This window comes from Ananas comosus, linkage group 19, assembly GCF_001540865.1.
Source record: "Ananas comosus cultivar F153 linkage group 19, ASM154086v1, whole genome shotgun sequence".
In the NCBI taxonomy this organism is placed as follows: Eukaryota; Viridiplantae; Streptophyta; class Magnoliopsida; order Poales; family Bromeliaceae; genus Ananas; species Ananas comosus.
The window spans coordinates 853,231-879,402 of NC_033639.1; the positions used below are offsets into that span (position 1 = coordinate 853,231).

Sequence of the window (26,172 nt, forward strand, 5' to 3'; positions counted from 1 at the left end):
ATAATAAATCTATCTATCTATTGTATTGTATATAATGATTCCCAGTCCACAGTGACGTGGCCGAGAGGGGAGTGGGGTGGGGCCCAACCCCAAGGGATGGGCCATTTTTTTTTTTTTTAATTTTTTTTTCTTTTTTCTCATCAATATAGTCACAGAGATTGGGGCTTTTTATAAATCCAATCCAATTCTTCTTACTCTTTACGAAAATTTAAAATATATAATTTTTTATACGTAAATTTCAAATAGTTTAGATTGTATATAGCAGATATAAATTTTAATATTATAATATTGATCACTCAGATATAGATTGTATAATAAAAAATAAAAGATAGATTGGAGTTTAAGTTAAATTTTTATCTTTTAAAAATTAATTGAGAAATTCAGCACCTCCACCCACATACCCTCCCTCGCACGCCACGACGTATTAAATTTTAAGTCAAATATATATGAGCCCTTAAATCTAAACATATGAGTATTAAATAATAAAATAATTTTGAAAGATTGGAGAGATTATCCTTCAATAGTTTATAAGTCCTTATATACAGTCTATTATCTTATTTATTTTATTTTTTAATATCAACTTAATGTCATATAATCGTCTGATGAGATATTAATGTTATACTTAAAATTTTTAGAAATACCAAATAATAGATTGGTCGAGTTTAATTTAAAAATTAGATATGCTAAAATTTTACGATATATCTTAATAAGTTTTTTCTCAAAATTATAATTCATAAACGCCCAAGTTACGAGTTTCAAATATATAAAAGTGAGACTATTCTCGAATTTAACTTATTATCGTATTACTTAAAGTTGAAGTTCCGTATGTTTTAGTTCACTTTATTAGATCTAATTTGCTTCGAATTAAAAAGTAATACTTGATTTTAATTTCAATTTTACTGCTGCTTGAATATAATTTATTATTTAATATTTTTATTATTGTTATATTTTATTTTTATACTATTTTAGGCTGTTTTTTTTTTGATTTGTATCTTTTATTCTTTGATTTTTTATTTTTACTTTGGTTTAATATTTTATTATTTTATTTTACGCGATTATACCATACAGTTCATTATTTTACTTTTTTATTTTTATGCTAATTGTAATTTAATTTTCTGCTTCTTTTATTTAATTGAATTAAGTTCTATTTTGCCAGAGTATGTGCGCGGAAGGAAGGCCAGCGGATGGAGCTGGGCTGCCAATTTTTTTTTATTTATTTTAATGATTTTCTTTTCACACTAATTTAGTACTAGATTTAATGTTAATCAAAATTTTAAATTAATTATAAATTATATGATATAAACATAAATTTTGATCTTATATATATGCATAGATATAAACTTACATAAAATAAAAGAGATTATATGGCGTTTAAATATATTTATTTAATAAATAGTTGGCAAAAAGTTACATGAAATTATTAAGACTAAAACTGTAAAGCAAATGATACATTCAGATTTATTAATGTCAAAATATTATTGACCTGATCTGAAATCTAGATGTAGAAAGGTGGATAATAAGAACGACGAATTTTAACGGTTAGATACTGTTAAATAGTTTATAACTAAAAAACTGTAACTTTTTTATTTAATTTTATTTTAAACTTCAAATGCATATTATATCTGATGAATAATCAATTTCAATTTAAAAATTTTTTAAATAATATCCAAATATTTTTGGTCGAAGCATTTTTAATTTACCATACGCAATTTAAAATATTAATATTTAAGTATATTTTCTCAAATAAAATTTATAAATAAACAAAATATAAACGTCTTTAAACTTTGTCGTCTGAATATAAATTAAAATATAAAAAAGATAGATTACATCACTTATACCAATATAAGAGAGTGACTTTAACTTCTAATTTAATTATATATTTTCTTGCTTAACTAAGTAATGGATTTGTTTTTAATCTCAAATTAATTAGTTGTAATTTTATTGTACTATAACGCTAAGTTTTAACCTCACTTTTGTGCACTAATATATAATTTATTTCCTATATTTTTTCTTATATTTTTTTAAAGCCTCCTATATTTTGATTATATTTTATGCAAGCATTGCTCTTTCTTCTCGTTTCTTTTGTTTTTTTTTATTTTTGACTCTTACTTCTTTGTTATGCTTTTTAGTTTATTTTTTTATTTACGAATCGATCTCGCAGTAATGGCCGGAGGTGTACTCTAATCCCAAATTCCTACAGTAAAGTGGCAAGGTGATTTGATGGTTGATACCAAGGTGCCAAGTTCTACAGGCAAGTAGGCAAAGGGCTTTAAGTTAGTAATATATGAAATGCCCCTGCGAATAATATTTTATAGGAGAAGACAGTTTTAGACTTATAATTTTTGAAATTAATTGTAAATTTATATCGATTAAAAATAAAAAAAAATACTTTGAAATTAATTGAGTATAATCTTTTTTTAATTGGTCACACGATATTTACGTTAATATAACAAATTGAGAGAATACAAGACATGGGTTTAAAATTTAAAAAAATTACAACACAATTTTTTTCCTCGCGCATAATAATTGAAGTTAATATTATTTGCCATATAACACAATATGTTTACAGCAAACTCGCCACTTCCAAATAAATCTAACTTCAACGCAAAAATCAGTTTCGGTGACAAACAACTCCTATAATGAATTGAATATAAATAAATCATAAATAATCACCACGATGAATTAAAGTTTACAATACTCCAATATAGTTACAACATGAAACAAATAACATAAAAGCAAGCATACACACAACTAGCCGCATAGTATAAACAACTAATGCTACATTCCTAGCCTAAGAAAACAATAAATATCGCAAACACAACGTAAATACTACAGACAAAAATTGGACGCGTTAAGTTAAATAAAATAAACATTAATTTCAACTTCTAATATTTTCATAATTCTCGTAATTTAGAATGCGAAAGATCGCATCACTCTTGAATCATGCTTTACAATTGCAATAGATACGGGATCGCAACATGTCCACAATAGAATATCCGGTCTACTTCTAAAATATATATCATTTCTTATTTCGGCGAATAAATATAAACATGACATGCCATAGCAATCAGGCATAGTAATCGTTATAATCGAAAAGGCTGTTGCATATTTAAATCTTAAACGTATTCTTTAATGATACACGAAAGTTTTCAATCTCACATTCACCATGTGATGATATAGAGATTCGGCATTCGATGCGTGGGCCGCGTGTAGAACTGTCAAATTGACTAAATATATACACTCGCATCGCTAGACGTGCAATAAACTTATCAGTGTTGCGACCGCCGAATAACAAATAGTACTTACTGGAAAATGAGTAAACAGTTGACAAGAATATATATCTTATCAGTAATATTTTGAAGTATAAAGCATTACTAAGCATTTACCTTCAAGGAATTAAAACCCCATTCGACAGCCAACGCATCGAAGTCCACCAGTCTGATGTTTGTTCATTGTCAACCTGTGTACACAGAGAAGAATATGGTCACAATAATATTGCACGTCATTCATATTCGTAATGTACGCCTTTCGACAATTGAATTCCAGGCTTTTCCGTCCTTTTATATAACAGGGATATGTGTTACGTCTACGCACCAATTGAATTCTACAATAATTAACATTAGAAAAATTGCACAAAAAAATTCGTACAAAACATGCATCATGTTCTTAAGAATAACGCTTGAATGGATAAAATTGATTGTCACTCGAATCCTGGTTGTAATATTGGTTATTGGCGGCACGTTTGTTAATAATTCATTTTCAGCTTCCACGCTGTAAACATGTTGAAATGTCATACTTATGTTACCCCTTGAAATGTGAATATTTCTACACAATTATTTCCGCGCCTGAACATACGAAAATAGAAAATAGGCTATATTATTAAGCTGTCAGATTTCGAGTTCATTATACAATGCCTCCGCCGAGTTAGGACATAAAATGCGATGAAAGCATTGTTGAACATTCGAAAGTGTTAATCCCTGTCTGTCAAATGACCATTGAAATATATAACCATTTCGGCAGTAATCAAAGCCGATTCGACACTTCGCATTGTGCAATGTCATTAGAAAATTAAGTGTACCGATAAAAAGATACACGAATACTTGGTCCCAATAATCGTCATCCTCGTCAAGTATTGACATAACATTTGCTAATGTTGACGACAAAAAAATTGAACGAACCAATGAATCACCCATGTCAACTAAAATGAATACAAGATTATCAATTTTAGATAGATTTCAAAGTAATATCAAAGCATAAGTAAACATTCTCGACGACAGTGCAAAAAAGAGTAATAACATGCATGATATCCACATCACATAGGTTTAAACATGCATATTTTGTCACTAGTAGTGCAATTGTCTAGTAAAAACCACGGGCAAATCTCCGATATAAACATATAAATAAAGCAAGCACATAATACAACTGCTGATACACAGCACATAAAAGACAAGTCTAAAATGCAAAAGAAGCATAAGTAAGCAGCAACGTCTATAATACACATGAGAGTAGCCAAATACACCTCTAAAACCTGAAAAAGTGTTGCTTATACAGGACATTTTGCGTTTGAAGTTGACGGTCTATCCACATAACCGCAAGCTCATCAATCATAGTCATAAAAAATTATCTACTTTTGTCATCCCGCAATGAATCCCCCGCAGCCAAAGCCCGTTCATTCGCCATGCCCACTAAATTATAAACTCTCGTCATACAAACCTCAATTGATGGAATATTTGGGCGAGTTGAGACCTCATGCTGATACATTTGCTGTACGAGGTCGAGCTTTTGCCTTCCTATTTCTACCATCTCAGCAACAGCCTCCGCTTGCATGTCACCCTTCTTCTTTCGGCGACCGGATGAAGATGCTTGTTTCCGTGGCGGAACCGAAGGTTGTGGGGATCGAGGTCGTTTACCCGCAGAGTTATGGCCTGATCCACTAACAGTAGCTCCAACAGTGGGTTGCATGAGGGGAAGGCTAGGAGAACGCGAAGATAAATTTTCTGTCACGGTTTCATTCAGGGGGGTGCTCGAGGAACCTGGTGCAAACGGACCGAGTAAGTGATTGATTGCTAGCTGGCTAACTCCTACGATAGTGTCATCCTCACCAGGCAAAGATGCTGATGAACTATTAACAGTGGAAGGTGCAACCGTTTCTAACAACATTCCAAAACGGCCGGTAGCAACAGTTGATGCACAAAGGAACGCAATAGAGTTATAAGCTGAAAGAGATGTATCTCTACACTTGGCATAAGCGGGATTCTCCTATAAAGAAAAATTAGTAAAATTATAATACATAAATAATAAGGGGAAAGAATAAACTGCATTTACTGTAATAAAGTCTTACCGCAATGACTGCATCCTAGTCCGTGGGGTCACCGGCCGTGGGTATATTGTTATAAATGAGAGTAGGTGTTATAAATGTTACCTCATCGCCTGGGTGCTTATCGGGGTGCGGACGCAAAGCCAACTTGTGGTATGCTTTCTTTCTTTCTTGTTGAGATACTGATCTCTCTACGCCAAGGATCTATACCCCCGTAAAAATAAAATGTAATATCTTCAATGATACTTACACTTAAGTTTAAAGCCATAATTACTGCAGTATTTACCGAGAAAAGATGTAAAATACATGCTACCTCACTTTCTAAAACTACAATTCAAGAATAATTGGAAAAAAAAATACCATTTGGGTTGAGTATAAGAATTAGAAGATCAAAATCTCCAATTTTAGTTTTAATAATACATATCCTCTCACTATATCACCTCTAGTGTGTGTGTGTGTGTGTGTGTGTGTGCGCCTTTTTTTTTTTTCAAAGCAACTCAGTTAAACCGTATGATTGCAATCACTTTTTAACAAATGTAGCTACAGTTTATTGATACAATCAACAACTAATAGCTAATTAGACTATCAAATTTGACAAAGTCCCCTACTTAGTTAGATGGAGCAACTCAAATAAAAATATTTAAAAAATAAAAATTAAATTGAAGTTGAGGTGGTGTGACTATTTCAAAATGTCCTATAGGTGAGGAGATCTCATGACATTTTCACTAACATTTATTTTATTTTATTTTTTAGAAAACATGATTTAACCCCCATTGCATTGCACTTCCACCAAACAAAATCAGCGTTTCCCTAAAATCCCACATCAAATTTGGATTTTTTTTTTTTGCTTAAATGAAACAACAAAACAAACGTTTCAAACCATTAATTGATGGAACGGACACCCATCCTCCAACAAATTGAAACCCTAACCTCAAAACACAAAACCCCCCAAAAAAAACCGTAGTATTTTATCAAAAAATCAAATATTTTCCTCCTACCGATCTTTCTACTAAACAACAACTGCTACGACCTAATTAGGGCTTAAAAAGAAATCAAATTTGGATTTTTACTAAAATACTTAATATAACGAACACATATTCTCCACAAATTTGAAGCCCAAACCTTATTCAACCAAATAAAACGAAAAAAAAAAAAAAGCAAAACCCTAGCATCATATAACACTCAATAATTTCCAACTCCCACTAAACCAGAGCTTCAAAGTAAATTGACGAACCTTAATTCGAGATCTCTATTCAACCAAATAAGAAAAAAAATTTGATATAGCACTCGATTTTTTCTAACTACCACTAAACCAGAGGTTAAAAGAAAATCGCCGAACCCTGATTCGAGATCCCAACGATCCCAAAAAGGCAAAAAGCGGGCAAAAAATTGGGATTCGAAGCAAACTCACCTCGTACAAGCTCTTCCCCTCAACGGCACCTGCGATGGCGGAGGGGATTGCTACGGCACCTTCGGCCTCGGCCTCGGCGTCGGAAACCGTAGTTTTCTTTTTTCGCCCCATTTTCGCCAATAATAAATATATTGTAATTATAATAAATAATAATATAAAGAGAAAGAGGAGATATTTATAGGGGCGGGGAATTGGGTCAAATTTTTTCGCTTCTCGTTTCCCGCTCTATTAGCTAAATTTTTATGGGGGTAAATTACACTTTTGGTCCTCAAACTATAATACGGGTGACACTTTAGTTCTCTAGCTTTAATAAAAACTTCAAAATACTACCCCTGCGGTTTCACGCTTTCTCACCTTAATATTCTGTGATTTAAAGTGTATCACTTTCGTACCTGTGATTTTATTTTTTCTCTTTTTCTTATCCCTTCACTAATTTTTTTCGTTAAATCAGTGACAAAGTTAAAAACTAATAAAGGCTTTGTTTAGTACAGATATAAGTAAGAACTATTTATTCCAGGAATATGTACAAGTGTAGGTATAAAAGTAATTTTGTATTTGAATGAAAAGTAGAGTATAAGCAGGAATAAAAAAAATAGTATTCGGATGGTTTTGGGAGATAAGAGAATAGTGGGTTGTTGAAAGTTGTAAATACCAAAATTGCCCCTCTGTCGAATTTATAGAGAGGACCAATTTTGACATTTTAATTTTTTCGTAAATTAAATTGTAAATTTTATCGATTAAATAATTAAAAAAATACATATGCAAATGTATATCGAGTATATTATTTTTTTAATTGCACACAATATTTACGTAATATAACAGATAAAAGTAAATACCAATGACATGGGTTTAAAATTTTTAAAAATTACAACAACAATTCTTTTTTCCTCCACTACATAATTTCAAGTAATATCATTTGCCACAACAACAATAGTTTTTAGCGAACTCCACTCCAACCCAAAATCCTCTTCAATACAAAGTTCAGTTTGGAAAAACAAACATGCCATAAATGACAATAAATATAATATAAATCATAATAACTCAAACGCAATGAATCAAAGTTTTCAACTACTCCAATATATACATACATAACCATAAAAGCAAGCACAACCACAACTAACCCATAGTAGCAAGCAACATGCTAAATTCCTAGACCAAGAAAACTAAAACATCATGCAACATTGCAGTGCGTTAGTTCAACAGCCGAACATTGCGGTGCATTTAAGTTCAAATAAATGAAAGCATCAAATTTCAATTTCTACTATTCTATAATTGCTCAGTAATAGAACTACGCAAAGACTCGCCACGTCTCAAATCATCGCCTTCGGTTGCAACAGTCGGCGGATCGTCAACGTTCCCGTCAGAAGTATCTCGGTCCATCTCTTCTAAAAAATATATGTCATTTCCTTGTTGTCGGCGAATAAAATTATGTACCACACAACATGCCATAGCAATGAAGCACTATACGTTATAAGAAAACGGCGTTGCATGATTTAAAATCTTAAACCGCTTCTTTAATATACCGAAAGTTTTCTCTACGATATTTCGCAACTGCGTATGTTGATGATTATAGAGATCTCACGGATTTCGATGCGTGCGTGCCTGTGTAGAACTGTCAAATTGACTGAGATGATACCGCTCGTCTCGGTAAGGTGCAAAAAACCTATCAGTGTTTGCATACCCTGAATCAACCAAATAGTATTTACCTAGAAAAATGAGTACATAGTTGAGTCAAGAATATATCTTCATCAGTAATATTCTGAGTATTAAGCAATTACTAAGCATTTACCTTCAGGAATTGTAAAACCCCCACTATCACAAGCCCATCGAAGTACAAGCATATCTGATGTTGATCCTTCCCAACCTGTGCACACAAAGAAAAATATATGGTTGAAAGATACTGCAGCCATCATATTCTGTGATGTAAAGCCTTTTCGACATCGAAATCGCGCTTGTTCACTCCTTTCGACAATTACAGGGATATGTGTTTCGTCTAAAGCACCAATTGCATTCTACAAGACATGAAGCATTAGGAAAAAATTGCACAGAAAAATTGCGTACAAAAATAATACATTATGTTCTTATGAAAAGTAATCTTGAATGGATGAAAATTTGGATTGTCCCGAATCCTTGAATATACTACTGCATTATTTGGCGGCATTGTTAGATATCATCTTTCAACATTACAATCGCTCGTAAAACATTGTTGAAATGTCTACTAATTGTCTCCCCTGAATGTTGGAATGTTTCTGCGAGCACTTTATTTGCCACGCCATGACCTACTCAAAATAGGAAAATAGCTAGCTGCTTATTAACTATCAGATTTCGAGTTCCTCTTATCAACCCCTGGCCGAGTAGCACATCACGAAGTGCGATGAAAGTTGTCGTTGACATGCGAAAGTGTTGATACCCTCTGTTAGGATGACCATTGAGAATATCACTAATCATTTCACGGTCAGAAAAAGGCCGCTTTCGACACTGCCGTTTGTGTGATGTATTAGAAAATGTAAGGTAGTCCTGATCAAAAAGCATCACGAATACTTGGTCCCAATAATCGTCATCCTCGTCAAGTACTGACATAACATTTGCTAATGTTGACGACGAAAAAATTGAACGAAACAATGCATCACGTACCCATGTCAACTGAAATGAATACAAGATTATCAATTTTAGATAGATTTCAAAGTAATATCAAAGCATAAGTAAACATTCTCGATGACAGTGCAAAAAAGAGTAATAACATGCATGATATCCACATAGGTTTAAACATGCAGATTTTGTCACTAGTAATGCAATTGTCTAGTAAAAACCACAAGCAAATCTCCAATATAAACATATAAATAAAGCAAGCACATAACACAACTGTAGATACGCAGCACATAAAAACAAGTCTAAAATGCAAAAAAAGCATAAGTAAGCAGCGACGTCCATAATACACATGAGAGCAGCCAAATACACCTCTAAAACCTGAGAAAGTGTTGCTTATACAGGACGTTTTGCATTTGAAGTTGGCGGTCTATCCACATAACCGCAAGCCGGTCAATGTCATAAAAAGTTGTCTATTTTTGTCATCCAGCAAGGAATCCCCTGCAGCCAAAGCCCGTTTATCCGCCGTGCCCACTAGATTATAACCTCTCGTCATACAAACCTCAATTGATGGAATATTTGGGCGAGTTGAGACCACGTGTTGATACATTTGCCGTACGAGATCGAGCTTTTGCCTTCCTATTTCCACCATCTTAGCAATAGCCTCCGCTTGCAGGTCACCCTTATTCTTTCGGCGGCCGGATGAAGATGCTTGTTTCCGTGGTGAAACCGAAGCTGTGGGGATCGAGGTCATTTACTTGTAGAGCTATGGCCTGATCCACTAACAGTAGCTCCAACAGTGGGTTGCACGAGGGGAGCGCTAGGAGAACGCGAAGATAAATTATCCGCTGCGGTTTCATTCAGGGGGGTGCTGGAGGAACCTGGTGCAAACAGACCGGGTAACTGATTGATTGCTAGCTGATTAACTCATACGATAGTGTCATCTCACCAAGCGAAGATGCTGATGAACTATTAATAGTGGAAGGTACAACCGTTTCTAACGACATTCCAAAGCAGCCGGTAGCAACAGTTGATGCACAAAGGAACGCAATAGAGTTATAAGTTGGAAAAGGTTTATCTCTACACTTGGCATAAGCGGGATTCTCCTATAAAAAAAAATTAGTAAAATTATAATACATAAATAATAAGAGGAAAGAATAAACTGCATTTACTGTAATAAAGTCTTACCACAATGACTGCACCCCAGTCCATGGGGTCACCGGCCGTGGGTATATTGTTATAAATGAGAATAGGTGTTATAAATGTTACCTCATCGCCTGGGTTCTTAAAAGAACCCTAATTTTATCATCTCTTTAAATAGAGTGGTGAGATTATCTTTACAATATATAAAATAATTATATAATTTTAGTAATCATTTAAATTTACTATCTATAAATAAATAAGTGGATATATATAATATTTTTATATTTTTCAATAATTCTTCAACTTATCAATCGACATATTTAAAATTTTTAATTTATTTAATTTTAATATGTAAATCAAACTTTAAAAATTTAAACGATTCTCTCATTTTTTTTTTATCAAATTTAATAATTATAATTAACTAAAATTTATTAAGTTGGCATACACAATCATATTCTATAAAAATTTAGAAAAAAAAAATTTATTTTTTATGTTTTGAATAAAATAAATTAAAAATATTTTAATTTTTTGCACAAAACTTGTATCGCCTAAAAAATTTTATTAGTATGAGTTTATTTACAAGTATTTTTATTTATCCATATATATATAATTTATTTATTATTGTTAATTTGTAGGTGATCCTATTCCTCAGCAACTGCTGCAGTTGGAGCTGTCGGATGTAGTTCCAACTGCAGCATTTTGAGCTTCTTGTGCAGTTGCAACTGCAGCAGTTGGACTCAACTGCATTAAACCAAACACATGAATTGAGGTTGCATGCATTTGTAACTACAGTGCAGTTGCAAATACGTGCAACCAAACAGCCCCTTAATGTAATGCAAAGTGAAAATTAGAAATAATTATTAGTATATATAATAATAAGAGTCAATTTCATACAAGTCCGTACGAACATAATAAATTACAAATATATTCTATTAAAGTTCAACTTTAATATGCTGTCGCTGCAAAAGTTTTAATATTTTCAAATATGTCTCTTTAGTTTGTTGCCGTTAAAGCACTGTCTATTTTATAAACAAAATGATATTTTTACCATCACAACTATATCCCTCCAAAAATCTCAATTATTAAATAAAGAGGGATAAAAATGTCAATTCGCCTAATTAACTAATCGGAATTAAGCATTTAATCTATAGTTAACTAAATTTTTCTAATGGATTTTAACGGTAAGAATATATTTGAAAATATCATGATTTTAATTTGCAGAGACAACATACAAAAGTTAAACTTTGTAGTGACATATTTGAAATTCAATATATTTATAAGGGAAAACTTCAAAAACCCCTCATGTGGGTTCGTAGTTTCTCACTTTGCCCCCCTGTGGTTTAGTGTATCAATTTGCCCCCCTGTGGTTTCATTTTTATCTTTTTCTTATTAATTTCATTTTTTTTTTCTTAAATTAGTGATAAAGTTAAAATTAAAGGGTACTAAAGTGAATATTTGATAAATCTAGATGGGTATCTGAAGCTTTTTGTACATAATTTAATAAAAAATTAACGAAAAAACTATCGAAAAGATAAAAACGAAACCACATATGGGCAAATTAATACATTTTAAATCACATAGAGGTAAAGTGAAAAACTAGGAAACCGCATAAAGTGTTTTTGAAGTTTTCCCTATTTGTAAAGACTGGTATGGAATTAATAATAATAATAATAATAATAATAATAACAACAACGTTATGTGAAAATCCACGTCATCATAGCAGTTTAAATAATAAATAAATAATAAAAATCCGCATGATTATCTGTCACGCCGACTTTTAGGTAATTAAAGCTTCCTTTTTATCGCAGCACCGCCTCATCGCCTGAGTACCTGAACGCCCGCATAAAACGTCTTCCGCGAACCCCTACATCCACCGTCCGTTTGCCGGCATCCGACAAATCGCACGGCGGAAACCCTCTTCCCGCACCAAATTTTTATATGCGGTTCCTCGTATGCGAGAATTATGATGCGCTCTATAAATAGCGGCATGTGTCGNCGCAATTTAGTAGCTTTTTTTTTTATTAATTTTTCTCCTCATTTCCCCGACCCCTCCTCTTTCGTGCCCACCGATTCCACGATACCGAGGCGATTTTGGGGCCGCTAGGGTTAGGGTTTCTCCTTCCCCCAATTCATCTTCGATTCCTAATTTTATTGCTCGATTTCTAATCAATCTCGTGTTTTCTTTTTCTTTGTTGCGAGGGTTTGGAATCGGCGGTGAGATCGGAATTAAACTTTTGATTTTGATTTTGATTTGGGGTTTTTTGCGCTATTTATTGCAGGGATCGTCGGGGGCCAAAGCCGCAGAGAAACCGAGCGTGATCGAAGGCGACCTTTGAAGCAGGTATGCTAGGTTTGATGATTCAATCTGGGGTTATTATTCAGGGTTTTGATCATTGCGTCTTAGGGTTTCGTTGTTCTTTATGTGCCTGTCGTAGAAATTCTTGGAGTTTGGCTGTTAATTGTGTGCCTTGATGTATTTTGTATGATCTGATTCGTCTGCGGCTACTGAATCTCGTTGTTGTTGGTGTTCTCTGATGAAAGGTGGAGCATTTACGTGATATGCTATGTTAAACAAAAGGTTTTGCATATTTAGATGCCGTGATTTACGTTGGTAGATTCCTCTGGTTGTAAATTTATTGGTACAATTGCCGTAGATGTTTTAATGTTATTAGGCTTCGGATTTGATTTTTGTATCATGTTGTCAATCTTTTATGTGAGGAAGCTTCTTGCTTTGCCTGAGTGGGGGATTTGGCATGTTGTGACGTAGTTTAATCAGAGGAATGGAGCACGAGGAGACTGGATGCCAGGCCCCCGAAGGCCCGATCCTCTGCATCAACAACTGCGGCTTCTTCGGCAGCGCCGCCACCATGAACATGTGCTCCAAGTGCCACAAGGAGGTGATGCTGAAAGAACAGCAGGCCAAGCTCGCGGCCTCGTCCATCGACAGCATAGTGAATGGCGGTGGCAGCAGCAGCAGCGGCAGCAGTGAGAAGGATCCAGTTGCTGTGGCCCCTAAGAATGCTGATGTAGCTGTTGCTTCTGTAGAACCAAAGACCGTTGTGGCACAAACAGCAGATCCTGTGGGCTCGAGCAGTGACGATGCAATGAAGTCCAAGGCGAAGGAGGGCCCAAGTAGGTGTGCAACTTGTAGGAAGCGAGTCGGCCTCACAGGTTTCAATTGCCGGTGCGGGAGTGTGTTCTGTGGCTCACATCGTTATGCGGACATGCACAAGTGCCCCTTTGACTATCAGACGGCGGGCAGGGATGAGATCGCCAAAGCGAATCCAGTTGTGAAGGCAGAAAAGCTTGACAAGATCTAGAGAGTTTGGAGTGGAAGAGATTGTGTTCCCTGCTATGAGTGCTTACTTGCTGCTCTAGTTTATCCATGCCCTTTTGTTTCTAATTGTCAGGTGTCCTTTATTATTCTAAATGGCTGGATATGTGATGCTTGGAGCATCCATGCAGCTGCCTCAGAACTCGCTTGTTGACTTTGAAAGGTTTGCATGTCTGCTTTGGTTGTTTGAGCTTTTATTCATGCTCGTTCCTGTGGAATGTATCATGGCTTATTATATGGCTAGCTTTACAATATATTTTATTTGTCGTCTTGTCGAGTCGTTCATGAAATAGCTTGAGCACTTCTTCTACATCCCTCATGTCTTGTGTTTGCTTTTTTTTTTTATTATGCCCTTGCTGCTGTTTCTTTTTTCCTGATGAGACTACTAGTAGTGCACAATTTGGAGTGATAAACTGCAAATTGGACATTTGGTAGTTACTATTTTGTAGAAATTGCGTCTCCTATCTGCATTTTGCTTCTGGCATTTTTGTTAACTTTGTTCAGGTTATGGTGTTATTTGAGATAGGGTTAGGGCAAATAACTTTGTAGATAAGAATTATGTCTTCCCTTTTCCTTTTTAGGGTCTCTTTTGACTTCTTGAGTATGAATATTTCTAATTTTTGTGTTAAGAATAAGTAATGGAGGGATCAAATGGTGGAGTCTGAAAGGGGTTAAATCAACTTAGGGAGAATATCTCAAAAAAGGTCAATTGAGAATTAAGGTTGTTTAGAAGACCCAATAATTCTTGACATAGCGCAAACATATTGGCCAGGTGACGTAGGATTAAGTTGTGGAAGTGGCTAGGGGTAACCAAACTTACTTTAGGAAGAGTTTGTCGGAAGAGATCGACTGACGATCAAGGTTGTCGAGAAATCTAAGTTAACTCGTTGACCTAGCTTAAACATAGTGGCCAGAGTGTATTAATCTGTTGCTTGGTTTTGGTAAATTCTATTAAATGATCATTATGATTGATTTGTTTAGATTCAGTTATGAGTAGACAAAAAAAAGAAAAAAAATCTTGACCAAACTTAGTTCAGCTTTTTTGAGTTGACAAAAAGAAAAATCCTGGTCTAACCCGATTATTGTAGTGAGGGTGAAAACACTTCGGGGGGGCTCTTATCCCTTCCATCTCACTTTTTGGCACTTCTAGGCCACTCAACGCGCTGACCTGTCTCTGCCTCACTATACTCTTAAACTGTTGAGTGCAATTTGCGCAGCCTTGTTGAACCTCATCCTACTCCCTACTCTCTCGAGCTGTTTTCCTACCTTAGCCTTTGAGCTCCACCATGCCGTGACTTTAGCTTTAATCAGCCCAAGTCTTAAATGCATAAGGCCTATCAGTGTGCGTTTTCGTGCATGTTTGTGCGTGCTATGTGCGATTGTGCGTGTGCATGCATGCATTCATGGAAATTGACAATCCGTTGTCGAGGACGCTTGGTTTGACTTAGTTGTTGCCGTAATTATTTTAGTGTTTAATATAATTTGTTGTTAACTAAATGGTGTTGTTTTTGCTCAACCAAAAAAAAAAAAGAAAGAGAAAAAACATTTGAACTTGATGAATTGAATCATGAACTTACCATGGATTTAGAATATGCACCCAGATTATCACTGAAATATCAAAGGGACTCTAAGATCTGGGATTGTTGTAAGGAAGATGATGGTGAATCAGGAAGTTTAATCAATTGTAACGACAAAGTGGAATGTTATAAGACTTCTCAATAATATTATAGAATAACAATTAGGAGGTATGGGGCTTAAGAAAGATTGGTGAGATGGAGCATTTTTAGTATCATTGCTTGATTACGAAAATGATTGCGAGAGTGACGATTGTGCTGAACGGGTTAATGCTAGATGGATTAAGTTGGATTGCAAGAATGTTTGTAGATCGATGTTTCTTATTTATTCCGCCCAATTATAGATGGTTATTCATGTCACTGTTGTTGGTGTTGTTGTTTAGAAGCAGCATGCTCATATGAGTATTAAGAAGGATGAATGGCTGCACCGTGGAAAGATAGGATTAAGAATGAAGGCATCTGCTCTTAATGGAACCAGCTTTTGTGCAGGGCAGAAGGAACGTTGGATAGCATATAATATCGAGATCGTCTACAAGAGTGAGCTGAGCCAAGTATGTGGCGAGAAAGTGTAAGTGGGGTCAAAATGAGAGGGTTTTGGGTAATTAGTAAAGATTTTGCGGCAAACGTGAGCCACGTCACTTAGAAAAGATTGAAGAGGCAAAAGAATCCACGTCTTTCATTCGAGTTATGTTTTGTTGCTTGATAATTAACCACAATTTACACAGAACTTGAATTATATATGTTTTGGAGAAGTCGTGAAATTTGTATTTGAAGGTGTTTTTTTTTTTTCCTTTCTTTTTTCCTTTGAGCTGTTTTTCGAAGTTCCAGCCAAAACATATGCCTCAGTGAAAAAGTTGTGATGATGTCGGATTTAATGAAAATATAACAAGTAGAACATGTGCAGGTGCCTCTCCGCGAGGATGTGATGGTGTTTCAAGTATATTGTCAGGTTATGTTGTATATTCGATTCAATGCTTTATTAAACTGCATGCTTTTTTTTACCTTTTTTTTTCGTGCTTTTCCGGTTGCATTTGACATGTTTCATGGTTTTCTTCATCTGTAATTGATATTTTTGGTGTGAAAATGATGCGAATCAAGTTTCAATATCGAGCTATGCCTGGCATTTCTAATGTCTGTAGCTGATGGTATGCTAAGGCTGTGATGTGATGAGTTGTCGTCTTTCGATCTTGGAATCTTTGTTGCAAATTTTCTTAAGATGATTCATTGGTTGAGCTGCGTATTTATCTTCTCTGATGTTCTTTGAAGCAGTTTCTGGTTGTTCTATTCGAGTTATTCGGAGGTTTTGCTGTGCAAGTTGTTTACTTTCCGAGTGGTGTCATTGTACGACTCCATTTTTAGCAGTGGATTTCCTTTCTCCTTTTTATTCTTTTTTTTATTGTTATTTTTATATTTTAAATTTGGTGTGGTTTCGGGTTCTGGCATTGGTTTTTGATGCAGCTGAGCTGCAATCTTAATACCTTCGCTTCCTTGGGCAGAAACTGAAAGCTTGTTTGGTTCACATATTTTAGACTGTGGAATCGTAATGAGATTTATTGATTTGGATAGGTCTTTGTTTTATAGGAATAAGATTTCAATTTTTATTTCACTCTGGAGTGAGAATGATCCAATCTGTTTATGATCTAATCCGACTTTAAATCCACTGATCAGCGGTTTCCAAAGTAAATCATTTAAAATCTTCTCTTACAAACACCTCTTCTCCTTTCTCACTCTCGTTTCTCTCCTGTTTCTTACTTAAAACAGGCACTCAAAATTTTAGAAATTCATCTTGATTTTGTTTTAATAATAAATAAAATATTTTTAGATAATTCATCATTTTATTTTTCATTCAAATGCAAGCTCAATCTCATTTATCATTCCTATGTCAATCATGAACCAAACATGCTTTGAGAGTTGCTTTAGAATAAATGATGTTTAAACTCTTCAGAATAATTGTCGATCGTCTCATTTCGCTTGGTTAGTTTCGTTGTGAGCATCTATGTTTTGCCGAAAGTGGGGAGGGTGAAGTTATTTTCAGCTATAAATGTCTTACTATTGTTGTCTGATTCGCTGTAAATTAAATTCGCGTGTAACTTCATATTTTCCAATAGTCCATAATAGACTTCAGTCTGGATGGTGTTGGAGTCAATTATAGAAGATAGAATCTGATTATCTAGAGCAGACAGTCCACCTAGACATTGGAAGTGTGTGACTGCTACTTTTGTGGACTTTCATCTTGGCAAAGGGTCAAGAAAGGTGGCTTAATGACCTGGTCCCTCTTTCTGTCATTTATTTATATTTAATGATGATCAACCAATGTATTTGGGAGGGGATTTTTTTTCATAGTTAAAGAATCTTTATTTCTTTGTTCTATTCCTTGCATATATAATTATTTCATCCCTTTACTTGGCTCATCTTCCTCCTAGATCTTCTTCTTTCTCGTCGACAGTTACTAGCACTCTCCAACACATATATTTTACTTGTCGACAATATGGCGGAGTTAGGCGTTGTAGTAGGATGGGTCGCATCTCCGATCATCAAAGCAATGGTTGACATGGCGAGATCCTACATAGAGAGCCGACTGCCTTGGCGATCGGCGGTGGAGGAGGAGCTTCACGTGCTGGCGGCCGTCCTTGCTCAAATCCTCGCCGTCGTCTCCACGGCCGAGTCGCTGCCCGCCACCGATAATGAAAGCCACCTTGCGCTGCTCCGCCAGATGAAGGACGCCGTCTACGAGGCCGAGGACTTGCTCGACGAGTTCGGCTACCTTCTCCTTCAATCCGAAGTGAATTCTGGACGCAAGGTGAGCCTCCCTTCTGCCTGCTTCTCGTCTGTCGGCGTAAGTTTCAGAAATAAGCTGAAGAAAGTGCTGAGTAAACTAGATAAAGTTAAGGACTGCGCCCAGACGTTCCTCGATATTGTTGGTGCGACAGTTACGACAGTTGCAGGCAGTAGTAGCAGCAGCAGCGGTGTTGCAAGTGCGGTGCAGCAGCATCCTACTAGCTCGTTCCTTCTTGAAAACCAAATTTTCGGCCGAAAAGAGGAGTCCAGGAGGATACTGCAATGGCTTCTTGAATCTGGTGATCAGTCTGAAATTCTTCTCTCGGTGGTCGGAGACGGAGGGGTCGGTAAGACTACGCTTGCGCAGTCGATCTACAATGAAACAAAGGTGGCGGACCGTTTCGAGCTGCGCATGTGGGTTTGTGTCTCGGAGAATTTCGATGAGCTCAGACTTACCAGGGAGATCCTCTCGTTGGCGTGCGACGATCTTGGCAATGACTCGGCGAGCTTTAATCTCAACAAGCTTCAAGAACAACTCAAGAAGAGTCTAGCATCGAAGAGGTTCCTTCTAGTCTTAGACGATGTTTGGAATGACGAAGGGATCATGGAGTGGGAGGATAGAGACCGATGGATGAAACTGCTTGCGCCGCTAAGATTCGGGGGTACAGGGAGCAAGATCATTGTGACCACGCGTTTGGAAATAGTGTCGAGAATGCTCGGCGCAGGAGATTCTATCCATCTGAAGGGGCTAGAAGGAGATGATTACTGGTTGCTCTTTAAGCGGCACGCCTTTCGCTCCGCGTGCGCCGACGACTATCCAGAGCTCCAAGTAGTAGGCCGGCAAATAGCGAAGAGGCTAAAGGGATCTCCTCTCGGGGCGAAGGTGGTGGGGGGGATGCTGAATGCGGAAATGAATGTTGAGAAGTGGAAGAATGTTTTGAGAAGCAATGTTTGGAATGGCATCATGCCTGTTCTCAAATTAAGCTACCGGAATCTGCCACCCCACCTGCAGCAATGCTTTGCGTACTGCGGTATCTTTCCCAAAGATTGGAGGATCGAACCTGACAAGCTAGTTTACATGTGGATGGCGCAAGGCTTGCTTCGGCCTCAAGAAGGGAGAAGTATGAGGATGGAAGACATTGGGAGGATCTACTTTGACGATTTATCCTCGAGATCTTTTTTCCAGACGCTCGAGCATCACAATAGAGAGTATTATGTCATGCATGACATGATACATGAATTGGCTCAATCTGTTTCGAAGGAGGAGTGTTTTAGAATCGAAAGTGATAATGTGCGAAGAATCCCGTCAACCGTACGCCACTTGTCGATCGACACCAACGCTCTGCTGCAGCTTACGAGCATATGCGACTTGAAGAACTTGCGCACGCTTGTAATCTTTTCCTACAATCATTCTATCGGTAGTGATGTTTTCAAACAGCTGAGAAGCATAAGAGTGCTGGATCTAACCGGATGTGAGATGGAACAGTTACCTAAAGCTGCGGGCGAGTTGATTCATCTACGATATTTATCATTTGCTGAGACTCTTAAGACAGTGCCTTCGTCATTCTATCAGCTTTACAATCTACAAGTGTTGGATGTTTCGCGATCGTGCCTGCCCACTTGGTCTCCTGAAGGTATGGACAAGCTAATCAACTTGAGGGTTTTAAATGTTCACGACGCATTCGCGTCGCAGATAGCTAGAATTGGGAAACTGACCAGTTTGCAAGGTCTAGCTGAATTTCGTACCTCAAAGAAGAACGGCCGTAAGATGGTCGAGCTCCAGAACATGAATGAACTTCAGGGATCACTTAGGATCAAGAATCTTGAGAATGTGGATAGCATGCAAGAGGCCGCTGAAGCCAAATTGAACCGAAAGGAGTACATCAAGAAATTGAGGTTGGAATGGCGCTACTCTGAGGAGACGAGAAGTAAAGATGATCAAATTCTCGAGGGCCTCCAGCCGCATCCAAATCTCGAAGGTCTAAAAATCATAAGTTGCTCAGGTATCAGGTCTCCGACATGGCTAGAGACAAATTGGTTGTCGCATCTGCAATCCTTGACTCTGAGTTGCTGCGGATCTTGGATATCTCTCCCCCCTCTCGGACGGCTGCAGAGTCTCAAATTTTTGGAAATTAGGTGGATGTGTGCGGTGAAAAAAATCAGCTTCGAGTTCTATGCGAACGGCAGCCTTAATGGATTCCCATTACTGGAACGCTTAAGATTTGAAGGCATGCCGGAGTTGGTCGAGTGGTCCCGAGCTAAAGAATATCGAGCGTTTCCTTCTCTATGTGGTGTTCAAATTGAGAAATGTCCGAAGCTAACAGACGAGGCGTTCTCGTCGTGCCTGCAAACCTTGATTCGCCTCTCCAGTCTAGAGATAAGTTGTTGCCATCGACTTATATCCCTGCCTTCGGCATCAGTTTTGCGTCATCTAACTACACTAAAAGAACTGTACATTAAGTGCTGCGAAAATTTGGCGTCGCTAGGAGGGCTACATGCGCTTACTTCCCTGAAAGAGCTCGAATTGACGGATTGTCCAAAGCTGCTGGCATCTATGATCATCGGAGAGGACAATTACGACAGAGGTTTTCTGCCGGCATCGCTAGCGTCTCTCAGAATTGTGCGTTGCGGCCTCACCGACGCATCATTGTCGAATTGTCTCCAGAACCTCACCTCTCTTTCCACATTAAAGATAGAGTGCAGCCAAATCACGACTCTTCCGTCAAAACAAGTGATGCGCCACCTGACAGCGCTGAAGCAGTTAAGAATGCAGTCCTGCCAGGCCCTGACGTCGCTTGGCGGGTTATCAAATCTCTCCTCCTTGAAAGAGCTGGCAGTTGCTCACTGTCCTCGGCTTCTCGAGTCCACTAACAATGACGAAGAAAACGGTCAGGTTATTCTACCCTCTGTGCTCGAGTCATTAGAACTCAATTCCTGCGGCATTAACGACAATTCACTGTCTGCATGTTTACAAAACCTCAGCTCTCTTTCAGCCTTGCGCATATATCGTTGTAACGGCATTGTATCACTCCCCCCTGCGACAGTCTTTCGCCGCCTAACCATGCTTGCAAAACTGGACATATTTGATTGTCAGGAATTGACATCCGCTGTAGGATTGTCTGCCCTAACACGCCGAAGATTTGTGAGGATCATAAGTTGCCCCAAGCTTGCTGATCTATCAAGCATTTCATCCCAACTTTGGGCATATCTTGACTGACGACGGCTTCGTATCGCCCTTTTGAGGATTCAAAAAGCAGATCCAAGAAGGAAGGATCTCGAGTCGGATATGGTTGGTTCCGAACATCTCTTAAACCGTCTGCCCTCTGCAAGTTTATTTCTTTCAATTGTGCAGCTCACTGTCTTCTCTTTTCAGGTTTCTGAGTGGCTTTTGCGCGATTTCATATAATTGTGTCTAAGAAACCAAACATGCACTTGTGATGGCATTTCAATTTTGAAACCATCTACTATCTCATGTTAATAATAGTCATTGTGTACTTTTAGCACACTCATAGTGATTAGACTAAATTTTTTTTCTGTATTATTATTATTCATTATGTTAGATATCCAAACAACCTATTAAATAAGCAATTTATACAGCAGGAAGTGATAAAGTATGAGTGTGCCAAAACTGAATAGATTTATCATTCTATATTAATTTAGTTCTTCTCTTTTGTTCCTAGAAGTTTCGAGTATATTCACCACATTCACGCGTTAAAGGAGTGATTTATTAAATTGTACGAAATAACTATTTTCTCTAAAAGTGTAAGTTCGTAGAGAATGGTGTTCTTATATTTTTATATTTAGAACTACTCTCCGAGTCTGGCTTGAAATTTTTTGACTGGCATATGATGTAGACTTGAATTAAATAGAAGGAAGTCGATTATGCTGGGAGTCTGCTTGACTCGAAACTTAGTATCTCATACTCTGATATCGTATTAAATTATGCGAAACAATCGTATTTTTTTCAAAAATTTAGATTAGTTTGGTATTGAAGCCCATCTGGCGCTATTAGATAAAATGGAGTTCGGGTAAAAATATATAGGAATATACTTCTGCGTTTTCCGGTGGGATCGCAGAAAATATATCATAGTCCGCTCATCGCAATATGCCAAACACAATATTACTTACGGAAATAAACAGAATATTTTTTTCATCGTACTTTCTCACCGCACGTAACACAATCTTCCCGCAATTTCAAATGAAGCCTTAAGCTAATAGATAATGGTGTTTTTATATTTTTATGTGTAAAGCTACTATACTATCAGAAGTATAGAGGACTTGGCGCTTCTAACATTTTAGCCTTTCGATCAAGAATTGTACGATTGGAATGATTGCGGTCCCCTCTAAGGTTGAGTGGTCCCCATAAGGTAATAATATTAATCCAAAGATTAGAAATGATTATAGAAGTTGATCTAAGTATTAAAAAATCGAAAGCACCAGATTCTCTATACTTTCGATAGTATAGTAGCTCTACTCTATTTTTATATTTAACATGATTAGGAAGGGTATGATGCAGGCTACGTGGCTGGCATGGCCCACATTACCCCGAGCTGAAACGGGCCTAGGGGTGGATCGGCACGGATTTCAAGGATTTGTGGCCCGGCACGGACTCCGGCCCGGACGATATAGGTTGTGTCGGGCCGGGCCGGGCCGGGCTCCGGGCCGGCCCTTTTATTTTTTTAAAAAAAAATTATAAAAGTTTAAAATAGTAAAAAGGTCAAAATACTACTTTTTAAACATTTATAAGAATGTTTGTCAAATAATAAAAGATTTAATTTAAAATTTTAAAAAAAATTTTAGAATAGTTGGCCCATTTTACACCCCTATTGGCACTTAAACCATAGCCGAGAAAAGCCAATGCACTCTATTTCTTGTCGGGTCTAGGTGGAATCAGAGCGGGTTAATTTTAATCATATTTTTGACATCCGCTTACTATACTACTCTATTCGGAGCGGATTGGGACAGGTGCGGGAAGTGGATTGCGACAGAAGCATGGTTTTGATTATTTTTTGGCGGATCGGATCGGATTAAAGAAAGAAGAGAGTCTCATGCCCTCCGCTCCATTTTACTTGGCAGATTAGGACGAACCTCCCCATTCAGGGTGAATCAGTGCGGGAGCTCCACCAATCCAGATCCATTTGCATTCCTACGTATGACCAAATGGAATTAATATGTCCCAGTCACAATTTAGGGGATTTGATGTGAGATTAGGTCCTAATTTGGGTTTTAAAATTTGTATTTTAAAATAAACACAATGAATGGACTGATCATTCAGATGAAAGAAGAAATAAGGGCAAATTACAATTTAGGTCCTTACACTATGAGGTGCATGACACTTTTAAATCCTCAAACTTTAATTTTTAGCAACTTTTGGGCTCGAACTTTTCAAATTTTATAATCAATTCCTACAAACCAATTTAGGTGACTAAATATTAACATATTGATGATGTTCGATTGTGGCGTCCTAATCATTACTGTATTATCCATTATAACACCTGTCATATTATTTTTATGTTAGCGGCATGTCAGCATATAGTAAATTAAATTGGCAATGAGACTTAATTACAATAATTTAAAAAGTTCGACCCAAAAGGGTACAAATTAAAATTTAAGAACTTAAGTGTCGAGTATCTCATAGTTTGAGGACCAAAATTGTAATTTACTCAAGAAATAATTAAGGGGTTCTTTGGTTCTTCAGAAAAAATATGAAAATAAGTTTTCGAGAAAAAAAGTATTCTATGGAAAATTTATTTTGCAGTTTTTCAACCATTTAGTTTCAAAAAAAAAAAAAGAAGCTTTTTTAGATTTTACGATAAACTAGTTTTTTTCGGTTTTTCTTTCAAAAAAGATTTGGAAAAAGCAAACTCTATTTTTTCATGAAATTTAGAGAAAAACTTCCCAAAAACGCTAATTCTTTCTGGAACCATATGACCGAAAATTATAAAAATTAGTTTTTTGTAAAAAGAAAAAAAAATTTTCGAAACAAAGATTAAAATGATCAAGAAAAAAAAAATATATACCAAATAGAGATGAATTAATTAATAAATTAATCAATCATTAATTATCCAATCATTTTAAGTACATGCATCATTAATTCATAAGCTAATTAAACTCGCATCATAACCTCACTCTCTCTCTCCTCCATACATTAATTTCTCTCTCATGGTGATCAGGAGATATCGAGGGGAATTTCAGTGCAAGCAGTAAGCAAGGAAGGAGAGGAGGGCGGCGCCGACGACGGTGCCGACGGCGGGGGCGGCCGCGAGGGCTCCGCTGGCGGGTCCAGGCGCGGGAGCTGCCGCCGCGTCGTTGGCGAGAGCGGCGGTGGCGGATGCGGCGGCGACGAGAGCGGCACAGGCGATCTTCTTCATCTCCATCGCGATATAAAAATATTTATTTATATGCGTCGACCGGACTGAGACCGCGGAAGCCTGCACTTTATTGCGGGTTCGGAATTTTATTGGAGAGGGAAGACTGGACCTCAATCTAACTGCAGGCTTGAGGGGAAAAGGAGAGGGCTGGAGGCCAGGTTTTATACTGGCTGCATGTGTGTGTGTGTTTGCTAAAAATAGTTAGCTAATTAATTAGGTTATTATTAATTAATTTATTTATTTAGGGTTGTTAGTTAGCAACAAAATTAGCGTTTTTTAAGTTTTTTCTTTTTTGTTTTTTATTTGTGGTGAGAGAAATTTAAGGGTGAAATGTATCAGATAGTCCCTGTACTATCTCAATGTCGCGACTTGGAAAATCTAAAAAAAAAGAAATTCTCGAAGAAAAAGTTTTCCATAATGCAGAACTTTTTTTCTAGTTACTTTTGCTAGTTCGGTTTCATGAAAAGTTATATTTCGTTTGGAATTGCGAGAAAATTGCGTTGCATGCAGTAAAAGAGTACGACAAAAAATACCCTATTTGTTAATCTCCGTGCGTAATATTGCGTTCCGTATATCGCGATGAGTCAATTATAATAGTCTCATCGGAGAACGCAGAAGCATATACCTATATATTTTTATTCCAACTCTATTTTATTTAATAGCGTCAGATAATACGCGCCTAACTTTTTTGAAAACTTTTTTTTTCTAAATTTAATATAACAGTATTGTTTTTGTTTTCTGAATCCTTTTTGTTCAAAAATAAAGAAAATAGTAGTTTTTCATAAAACCTTTTTTTTTGAAACAAAATAGGTGAAAAACTAAAAAAGAAGTTTTTCATAAAGCCTTTTTTTTCCTGAAAAACGTTTTAATTAATCCATAAACATCTATAAAAATGATTTAATTTATTTTATCCTTCTATTGTAAATGACTCACTAGCTTATTTCAGCTTTATATAAAAATCCGACTTTTATTGATAATCAAATAGGAATTAAAGTAAATTAAACATACATACATATACACGTGACAATTATTGCGAGACTAAATATATTTAAATTGAAAGTACAGGGACCAAGTTGCCATACGAGAATAGTACAGGAACCATTGATACATACATTTTTAACCTAATTAGTTAGTTAATTAATTAATTAATCTAATTCGATGAGGATTTATATATTAATTTGTGGAGATAATTAATTAGTCAATTAGTAAATTATTAGGGTTTTTTTTTTTGGTTTGGTGTAAATTATTTGTATCCACGTACGTGGCGCGTTCTACGTGCATGCATGCGCATGAGAAGCTATTTTCTCGTTCAAACTTCAAACTCCATGACCGAGTCCATTTGCCAATATTAATTAGTTGCTAGGGGCAAATTGGTCCATATAAAAAATAGCTAATGCGAGTGACCAATCATTGGACGACACGTGTGTTACGTCACACGTGTCCATAGCTCATTTGCTCGATTTGATGTTTGATGTTGTGAATATATCCAGAGACGAAGCCAGAATTCAATTACAAGGGAGGCTAAAATATGTACAAATAAAAAGTTTAGCAAATAAATAAAATTTTAACTACTCAAATTTTTAATAAAAAAAATTTAGTGATTAGATAATTAATGTTAAAAAATATTAAATTTATTTCTTTAATTTACACTCGCTTAA

The 26,172-nt window shown here is 36.4% G+C and overlaps 2 protein-coding genes across 3 annotated transcripts; both read left to right on the forward strand.

Moving 5' to 3' along the window:
* Positions 12,426-14,081, forward strand: LOC109725112 (zinc finger A20 and AN1 domain-containing stress-associated protein 8). The gene is made up of 3 exons (XM_020254186.1): positions 12,426-12,562; positions 12,737-12,798; positions 13,225-14,081. The coding sequence occupies exon 3, from the start codon at positions 13,238-13,240 to the stop codon at positions 13,775-13,777; it is 540 nt and encodes a 179-aa protein (XP_020109775.1). The 5' UTR covers positions 12,426-12,562; positions 12,737-12,798; positions 13,225-13,237; the 3' UTR covers positions 13,778-14,081.
* Positions 17,221-21,648, forward strand: LOC109724595 (putative disease resistance protein RGA3). 2 transcript variants are annotated; one of them, XM_020253468.1, is made up of 2 exons: positions 17,221-21,031; positions 21,126-21,312. In XM_020253468.1, the coding sequence occupies exons 1-2, from the start codon at positions 17,854-17,856 to the stop codon at positions 21,200-21,202; spliced, it is 3,255 nt and encodes a 1,084-aa protein (XP_020109057.1). In that variant the 5' UTR covers positions 17,221-17,853; the 3' UTR covers positions 21,203-21,312. The 2 variants fall into 2 exon arrangements, with proteins under 2 accessions (XP_020109057.1, XP_020109056.1); XM_020253467.1 differs by adding an exon at positions 21,517-21,648 and having other exon boundaries at positions 17,225-21,432.